We start from the raw sequence: 9704 nt of genomic DNA on the forward strand, positions 1-9704 counted from the left end.
AAGCTCTTACCTCTCTCTCTCTCTCTCCTCATCATATTGGTGCCATGCGAGCATGGTTTTCAGCCTTTAGGTCCACATCTTGAGGTTTAGTATTGTAAGTTTGTAACTGCCTTATTTGGGTGGGTTATGGCCCAAAGTGATCAGCCTTCATGTGATTTACACTGCTAGAATTTCTTTGCATGTATTTATATACGGCATCTCCCCCTTCCACCATCCCAACTCCCAAAACTTTCAAGCTCTTTCTCTCTCTCTCTCTTTTGTCTCTATTTGTGTCCAAGTTGTGAGCGTACTTCAAGCAAAGTGTGTCAAGCTGAAATCATGAAGCAAGGCTTTCTTTCTGGTGCTCTTCTTTTCTTCCTTCTAATTCTTATTTCCTCTTCCCATTTATCTGCTCGTTTCATAGCAAACAAACAAGGTGGGTACTGTCTCCTTATCCTTATTCACCTTCCTTGGTTTAGCAATCATTAGAACCTAAAGTTGTGCATCTTCTGCAGGAAAAGATCAAGAGGCCGAGCTTAGTAAAATCACTGATATGGAGGACATTGAACTAATGAATGTAAGCTTAAACTACGTCTTTTTAAATCAACTATGGACTCTATCCTATAACAGTGGCTAAATATCTTACTACCATAAAGTAGTAATGTTTTTGTTTTCCAATGCTTAATTTGCAGCAACTAATGGGGGTAGAAGCTTGTGATACTGGAGATGATGGATGCTTGAAGAGAAGGATAATCTCAGATGCCCACTTGGACTACATTTACACCCAGCATCATAAGCCTTGAGATTTCCATACTGAGGATTTGAAGAAGTTGATGTCGCATCTTCATAGTTTTAACTTAGTAGTAATTCCCCTATATATATGTTTTATTTTTATTTATGTATAATTAAGTTCTTCTTAAATGTTAACCTTCGTAGTGTGAGAGCCACTAGAATGGGTTGTTAAGGTTTTATAATTATATGTATGTTAGTATAGATTTAATTATGGTGATTAATGTAACTGTTAGAACAATTAGTGCAGCTATGTCTAGCTAGTTTCATTAATTTGCAACTTTGTTCTGTCTAATCTGTGAAAAATGGGATGCTATATTTAACCAAATCGAAAGGTGTAAGCTGCTGCAGCTTGAATCAGCCAAGAAAAATACGGAAAGCCAAAGCCAAAAGTAGTTCCCCTGGAGACTAGAGTTCAAAAATATCATTTTTAAGCAAATCATTGGACAGTAAATGATAAAATTAAATTTGAATATAAAATTACATAAAATTATTTATTTATTAACATCACATTAACAAATTTTTATCATGTGTCAACAAAAATAAAAATAAAAAATTATATGAAATCATTACATGATAAATTTGAAAAAAATAAAAAAATTTTAATTTTCATATCATATTAAATATTTAACTTAAAATTAATTATTTTAAACAAAAAAAACTTAATTTAAATATAAAATTATAAAAAATATATTTATTAAATATAAAAGAACATCGTATTAACAACTGGGAGTAGGAAGACCCTGGGGAAACTTTTAAATGTCGCTAGGTTGGTGACTATGGGATTAAAAGCAATTCAGTAGACAGTTGGGAATTGAGTGAAAGATTCAACTGCATTCACTTTCCCCATTCGAAAGTGCCAATTCTGTAGGGCCTAGGCTGCAGTTGCATAGCTTAGATTAAATAGCTTGTTTTGACTGTTTTGGAGTCTATTGATTTGGACCTCTTTACTTAAACCAGCTGATCTGATAGCTTGTAAATATCAGTACTTCAAACCGTATTATTTGATACCCAAGAGGTATTCCCATTCTCAAATAACACCATTGGCTAGAGCCGTTCTGACAGAATTTTTATGGTTGGACAGTACAGTCCCTCCTGATTGCTTGTAAGAAGACAAATGCTAATATGGAGGAGACAACCCTTTTTCTTCTATATAATTGTAAACTAAGGTTGGTGCCTTAGAATTTACTAAACTTTAAACAACTTGATGAAAGTATCAGAAGCTAATGTCAAACAGTTAAATGCTTCCTCAACTTCGCTTATGCTACTTATACAAACAAGTTAATCCATTTTAGTCAGAATTATTAAATGCAGCTTAAAAGGATTCTGATGAAATTGTTTTTACTTCACCGAGATATGACAAATCATGACGTGTCCAGTACTCCTTAAATGTTGTACTGCAATTAGATAAGGCATTACTTTCCCTTGCAGATTGATTGATTGATTGATATGGACTTATAGGAAACAAAATTTTGTATGAATGCTGAAAGAAAAAACAATGGAAGAATTCATAGAAAAATGTGTATTAATTTGTACTTTTGTGTGATTGAAGGCCACACCGGTGAGCTTCCACCACCGACTTAACTAGTGAAACTTTATCAAGTAAAGCCTATAATCATCCCCCCTGAATCAGTCACAAAATCAATAAAACCCTTATCCACAACTCAGTTTGTCTGATAAGTGGCTAAAGGGTGAGCTGCATATAATAAAATATCACCAAACCCAAAATGAGAATATACGTCGAAATTTTGAATCAGTCAAGGTAGAGAATTGACACTTAAGTTTTCCAGAAGGGTGAGTCATGTTTTCCATTTCCCTTGATTAGGGCTCCCTCCATTGTTTCTTAGAATATTTTCCACTTATAAAAGACAAAATCTAAAGGAACAAACAAAGAAGCCAAAAGCGAAAAGAAAAAAAAGTCTTAACAGAATGATTAAGGAACATTAGTATATGAAAGAAATTTCTTTTTTACATATCAAAGAGCAATATAAATACATGATGAAAACAACAATGATGTGATGATAAGTAAATATCTTAAAACACTATGATAAAAGAGCATAATGTGTCGGTAAAAAGGTCCTTTCAGACTGTTTCAGTCAAGATAATCATAAATATTTAAACTTCTGTGCTAAAAGTGAATGAATAAAGTGTTTAACCAACAATCTCTAGTAGTGAGAGAGAATGAAAATCTTCTATTTCTTGTCTAGGTCTGCTGAGTGCTGGATCATTTTTCATGTTTTCTATCTCTCATTGCCTCTTTAGTAATCAAAAAGACTGTCTAGTCACAAAACGATAGACACAGGGAAAAAGACACGACAATATAGACTAAATCGAGGGTCCACTCGATTGTGCTGTCTTCATTTTGATAAGATGTTGTCTTTCTCATGTAAGTTGATTAAGATCAGGTTGCTTTTGGAAGGATCTTGAGTTTTGACTTGTAAAAATCTTTGTTTTCCATGTTTTACCTTTTTCCCTACGAAACTTGTGCAACAGCAAGAATTAGAGGGTAAATTTGCAAAGATCTTAACGGCAATCATACATGTTGACTTTGCAATGACAACGCCTCTCCTGCCAACCGATATATATTCTCTTATTGTGAATCAACAATAGCAAGGGGAAAAGAACCCCAAAATATAAATAAATGCAGAGGCGACGTCAGGCCCGTTTCCCTACATGGGGGGGAATTGCATGCATGTTTCTATATAGTTCAAAGAAAGTTTCCTTGATATGCCACATTAATCTTACCAACAGGGATGTGGAGGTATCAAAGCCTGACAAGGCCGACATAAAATTCAATGGTCATGTGATTTTAGCCAAGTGGTTGTTGGAGCTTACTAGCTTTCTACTTTGATTGCTGTTGAAAACAAAAATCCCATGCTCGTGGATGTAAGGCAGTAAAGAAGGCAAAGGGTTATTAGACAAGACTGAGATAAACGTAGTTAACAGTTTAAATAATGATAATCTTCTCAATATCAAATGCTGAATTAACCCCATTGATTTGGGGAAAAGACAAGTATGATGAAAGCAATGCAAGTTAAAGCTATATTAAGCAAATTAGGTCTCAGAGTAATCGAAGATGTCTACCTGATAAAGTATTTGACAATAATAGTGACAACGACTATGCTAAAAATTTTCTTGCAAACAAATTGAGCATGAAAATGGTGCTGGTCTTTTAACTCCAGCTTTGTTAGGATTTTGAAGTAAAAATATATTTAATAACGGTATCAATATAAAATAAATACAAGAGACGTAATTTAATGTTGCTCAACGTCAATTACCAACATCCAAGAAAACGTTAAGCTTACAGATAGTAGAAAATATCAAAAAATAAATATTAACTCAAGCCTGAAACAAACAAACTTTTCACACGCTAATCTAGTGTGTAAACACATGAAAACCCTTTTATTTCATCTCACATTACCACAAACTCATCTAACACATAAATATCAATGAAAACTTCCACATTAATTCTCATGATTTAGACCGACTCTATATCTATAAAACCTATTACTTGAATCACCAAAAATTTCTATAACTCTTAAAATTTATCCAATAAATAAATTTAACCATCAAATAATTAATTCTTCGTTCAATAGAATTCCAACAAAGTTCAAACTAGTTCACAATTGAAATTTGGATCAAAATCGTACATACTCAAACTAGTTCCTAAAAATCGAACCTAATTTTTTGAATAAAGAAACACATGCACCATGTTGAACCATGCCTGCATTGCAAATCAAACCATTCTTAGATAATTCAACAATACCTTTTGGACCAGGTAAGGTTGTCCATGTGGTCCAGCTAGTCTTTCTAGGCCTTCCTCTATCAACTATCTGAACCCAGCTTATATCGTTTGGGTCTTAGCCCAACTTCTTATATACATCTTGAGACTTTGAGCAAATTAAAAGTAATAGCAATAATAATAGTAATATAAGAAAATTAATTATTAAATATATATAATGTGACAAATAGTAGGATCTTGGGCCCTTAAAATTTCCACTAAATGCCATGTGTTTGTCATCCGACGGCTGGTATAAATTTGTTGTAAATAGTCTACTCTTAAAGAATTTTAATTGTACCTCATTTTGGTTGATTTTTCATAAAGAAATGTAATTATTTCCCTTTTTTTTTTTCTTTTAATAACATATTTGCTCTATAATAATAGGATTCATCTTAAATTTGTGAACTGATGAGTAAAAAGAGAAAGGAAAAAGAGTAATAAAAAATAATTAATATGAAAGAAAGAAAAAATATATTATATGATTATTCATAAAAAGAATTACTTTGAAAACAACGCGGATATTACTCCATTGAGATTGAAGACACGGCTCCCCAGCAAGTCAGAATAATCGGACAACCTTTGCAGCCAGCTGGGTGTCGAAAACAGAGCAAACTTGCCATGGAAACAACAGTAACTTTAGTAAGGTCATTGTCAAAGCTTTAACATCCCCCACATGAGATCATGATTTCAACTTCTGTCAACTTGTAATTAATACAATTAGAATGAAAACCATATGTTTTTTGCTAACATTGTACTGAGTTTGATAGATCCACCCTAACAATCATTAGAAGCAATGGGCAAATCTTCCAAAATCTTGGTGTCTATTGTATTCGAGATTTGAGATTATTAAATAGGAAGTTATATATTGCAAAAAAAAAAAAATCTGATTTATGGATTCGAATGTATAATAAGTACATAAATTTTGTTTAAAATATGACAAAATTACTTTTTAAGATTTTATTGAAAAAATATTCTTTTAATGATTGAAAATATCATATTAACTCTCATTTAAAAAAAAAAAAAAGATGAAGGAGGCTTTTTTAGTTTAAAACCATGGCAAGTTTAGTAGAGGGTTTATATTAAATTTATAAATTATTCATTAAAAGTTATTGCTAATAATAAAATTTAAATCTAAATCTTATAAGCAAAATATTAAATTTTTATTGATTCAACTAAATCCCATTTATTTTAATACATTTAATCATAGATAGAACTAGGGGTGCTGCTGTACGAGCGGTCAAATTTTTTAAAATTTTATTATATATATAATTAATTTTGAAAAGTTTAGACAAATAAAAATATTATAATTTCACCTTATGAAACATTAAATATAAGTTTTTCCCTCCTTTAAAGTGAAAATTTCAGTTTGGTTACTGCACATAATACAAATTTATTATTATAAATAATACGTTTAAGTAATCTTGAATAATGCTTTTTAGGATACTTGATGCAAAGTAATATCAAATTGTAAATTTTTAAATAGAGATGTTATTTTTGTATTAAAGAAGAGTGGGCATGCATCATGAATTTCCACTTACATGGAAAACCCATATCAGTATTAATTATATTTACTTTTAAGTATGCAATTTGATTCACAACATAATTATGTTAAAGAAAGAGAGGAGAGTTTCAATAAATCAACCTCCAAATGCCAAAACTGCAAAGGAAATTGCTCTTATACTTTTTTCCTTCTGGCTTCCAGCAGGGAGCACCCAAAGCATTGTAGAGCTAGTGATGGTAATGGATAACAATCTCATGTTATGGCGTAGAAAGAATGAAAAAAACGGTGAAAATAAAAAAAAAAATGTATTAATTTAATAGTTAAATTATAAAATAAAATAATAATTATTTATTTTAATTATTAAATTAATAAAATTTTCATCTTCGTCACTCTTCATCCTTTTTATCAAATGAAACTGTAGGGTTTTTAGCTACTTTGGTAGATCAAGACAAAAATATTTGCTTATTTCTTTATTAGCCCAGGCATTATCCATTCTTAAATGAGGATGCTTAGTAACCATGTAATCCAATTAATCATTTCCGACTACTCTAATCAACCCTTTGCAAAATTGAAATCTTATGGCTGCTAAAAGGATTTATCAAAGTGCTTTTTGTTTATATTTAATTAATATGGTGATATTGGCCTGTTTTCACTTTTTATTTTTTTTTAATATTAAAATTCTAAACTTTTTCATTGATTGATCTGTTTTCGCTTTGTTCATTATATAAAATCTCCACATTAATGCATTTCCTAGTAAAACCGTGAGGACCCTACTAATTAAAAAAGGAGAAGAAAATGCAGCGAAGGGTCAATATCTGGACTGACTATTTCTAATAATATTGCCTCCCTACCGGAATGAGTAATTTAAAAATATAGGTGATATAATTGTGGGATCTATTAATAAAATTTAAATTTTTACATTTTTCATTAAAAAAGAGTAATTTAAAATACACAAAAGCTTGAAGTGAAATTAAAATTGAAGTTACTTGTAAAAAAAGAGTATTTCACTCATCCAATGATTGAGAATTTGAACTTAAACACGGATTATTCTTTAAAAAGATTTATGTTATTTGATAAGGTTAATAATAAAAAAGAATAAATTTCTTTTAAAAAAATATTCTTCTTTCTGGAAAGAAAGAAAACAAAAGGTCACACAAAACCCAAAGCTTTCAAGGAAAGGACACCATTCTATTTGCAAAAAAGCACAAGGGAAACGCCGAAGGCCAAGGCCGCAAACCCGGTGACAACTTTTGTTCTCATCGGTTCCTTACGTGCCAAAACCATCCTCATCTAGCAATCACGTCTCGCCACGTATGCAACGGGCGGGCAGCCAAAAGGCCACGTCACTAATGCACCAAAGAATCCATTTCTTTCTCTTTAAATATTTTCCTCATTTTTTCATTTATAAATTGAAATTCTAAGAATATAGAAAACAAAAGTACTACTATTATATTTATATACGGTCAGATTATCTGGGCATGCTTTAGCTTGTTTGTTTGTTTTTTTTCTCAGTCTCTCTCATTTACTTACTTTTCATTTTTCTCTCTTGAATTTTCTCGGAAAATTTGGCACAGCCTTGTGAGATGTGAAAGGAAAGGGGGGTTTGGGTTCTTTTGTTTGACTACAAAAATGGCTTCTTTGTACTGCAATAATCAGGTCAGATATTCTTGCTTTAGTAACGCAAATTATGGAAGATCATGTTCCAAAGCTCAAGCTTGTCTCGAAAAGATTCTTCATTTAATTTCAACTATCCCACCGCCATGTGAAAATACTCTAAACCCTTCTAAGAAGAGAGGGTTTGATATTGACTTAAACTTAAGATTAGGTTCTTTTCTCGATGGTGATGATGATGATGATGATAAGAAGAGTGAAGAAAAATCTGAGTCTTTAGCTGAAAATAGCTTCGTTGGCAAACAACCAGATTTAGAAGAAGAAGAAGAAGAAGAAGAAGAAACTGAAGAAATAGAAGAGAAAACAGCTACAGCTACAGCGACGGATGTTTCTTCTGATGTCACGGAAATGCAAAAAAGTGACGAGTTTAAAAGCGTTACTGATCACGGTGAAGTTAAAACGGCGGCAGCGTTTAATGATTCATTGGGTTTGCTAATAGAAGCGGCGGAGATGATTTCAGACAGGGACTATTGCCTGAATGAAAAGAGGAAGCAAGTTAAGGAGGTTGAAAAAAGTGGTGGTGGGTCAATGAAAAGGCATACAGACAGTTTGGTTAAGGTTGGAGAAGAAGGGTTTGAGGAATTTGAGGATATATCGCCGGTGGTTAGATCAAAGAGAGGGAGGAGTCAGGTTTTGCCACATAGGTTTAGAGACTCGGTTTTGGAGCCATGGAAGAAGCGACCACAGAGATCGACAGCAACAGCTGCAGCCGTGGTTTCGACGAAAAAGAAACGAAGGTCGAGGTAAAAAAAAAAAAAGAATGAAAAGGAAAAAAGTGAATTTCTTTTTCCTGTTTACAAGTTGATGGGTTTTGTGGCAGGAATTACTGCGAAGTGGCAGAAACAGGAGGCATTTGGTAGAATCAGGAACTATGGTGTCTCTGTAAACTGTCAATGGCAAGTGCAGATTGCAAAATTTTAAGATTGGTGACAGATGTATTTTTTAATGCTTTTTATTAATGTAGTAGTACCAGTCTTGAATTATGTTATCCAGTTTTAGAGTTTGATAACATTATAGTAAATCTTAATTTTATCCTTTTCTTGGTATATATGCAAAGATCATGGTATTTGCTAAAATGAAAATTAAGGGTCGATGAGTTTGAAATTTAATTTAATTTTTTTAGATTATGATTTTTTTATATTAAAAAAGTTTAAGGTTATTGCGATTTTTTTGTACAAAAAAATTAATGGTCGATGAAGGTGGCAATTTTTTATTAAATAAAATAAAAAGGGCCTATGGTTTATGAGTACGACTGTAAGAGATGGTTATTGGCTTTGAAATTGAAGTAATGGTGAAATTTTCAATGTTGCTGGAAGACAACTAAAAGGTTAATTGTCTTCCTTCGTCGTGTGAAGATCCAGGTTAGGAAAAAGTGTCACATGTTCAAAGTTAGGGCCCCGGTTGCAGAAACCAAACTTTTCCTCACATTCTTTTTAAAGTTTCTTCTTTTCACCGAATTGGGTCTTTCATTGTACCTCAGTTTAAAATGATGGTAAGATCAAACATCTTTTTATTTGGTTGATTATTGTAATAAAACATGAAAACATATAGTACTACTACCATTTTACTTGATTGGATCCCAAAGAACTTAAAAAAATTTTCATTTCGTATCAAAATTTTGTTGCTCCAGTGCAAGACTATGAGATAATGTTCTTATAGTGTAGTTTAGTAGTAATAGTTTCTGGAGTAAAAGTATTAAAAGAAAGAATAGTTGCTGGGTAGTACTGAAAGCAGAAAGCAGCTATCTCTGTTTCGACCAAAGAATAATTTCCCTTGATCTTCTCTCTCTGTTTTGAAACTCTGCTTCCAAGAAATTGGACACTCTCCTTAAAAAAAATAATACCAAAGAATTTGCCTCCAAAAGGTCAAAGGTATAGAAGCAAAAAGCAGCCCAACAGAATCTAGACACCCAAATCAAAACGACGTCGAAGTAGGCTCAGCCTAGAAGACTGGAGAGCGCAACTTTTAATCATCATCATCGTG

At 32.2% G+C, this 9704-nt stretch overlaps 2 protein-coding genes across 2 annotated transcripts; both read left to right on the forward strand.

Annotated features, from left to right (window-relative positions):
• Positions 1–206: 206 nt before the first annotated feature.
• Positions 207–1083, forward strand: LOC111286425 (putative phytosulfokines 6). Its single transcript, XM_022876372.2, has 3 exons — positions 207–415; positions 495–556; positions 672–1083. The coding sequence occupies exons 1-3, from the start codon at positions 319–321 to the stop codon at positions 780–782; spliced, it is 270 nt and encodes an 89-aa protein (XP_022732107.1). The 5' UTR covers positions 207–318; the 3' UTR covers positions 783–1083.
• A 6260-nt stretch (positions 1084–7343) lies between these two features.
• Positions 7344–8767, forward strand: LOC149518311 (uncharacterized). The gene has a single exon (XM_089761630.1). The coding sequence runs from the start codon at positions 7680–7682 to the stop codon at positions 8466–8468; it is 789 nt and encodes a 262-aa protein (XP_089617756.1). The 5' UTR covers positions 7344–7679; the 3' UTR covers positions 8469–8767.
• The last annotated feature ends 937 nt before the right edge of the window (positions 8768–9704 follow it).

The sequence above is a fragment of the Durio zibethinus genome, chromosome 6, assembly GCF_047325235.1.
Source record: "Durio zibethinus cultivar Kanyao isolate XHJ-2024 chromosome 6, ASM4732523v1, whole genome shotgun sequence".
Lineage (NCBI taxonomy): Eukaryota > Viridiplantae > Streptophyta > Magnoliopsida > Malvales > Malvaceae > Durio > Durio zibethinus.

Coding starts and splice junctions, on each gene's coding strand:
- LOC111286425 (XM_022876372.2), top strand. CDS start 319: ATGAAGCAAGGCTTTCTTTCTGGTGCTCTTCTTTTCTTCCTTCTAATT. Junction 416..494: donor TTTCATAGCAAACAAACAAG/GTGGGTACTGTC, acceptor CATCTTCTGCAG/GAAAAGATCAAGAGGCCGAG. Junction 557..671: donor AGGACATTGAACTAATGAAT/GTAAGCTTAAAC, acceptor CTTAATTTGCAG/CAACTAATGGGGGTAGAAGC.
- LOC149518311 (XM_089761630.1), top strand. CDS start 7,680: ATGGCTTCTTTGTACTGCAATAATCAGGTCAGATATTCTTGCTTTAGT.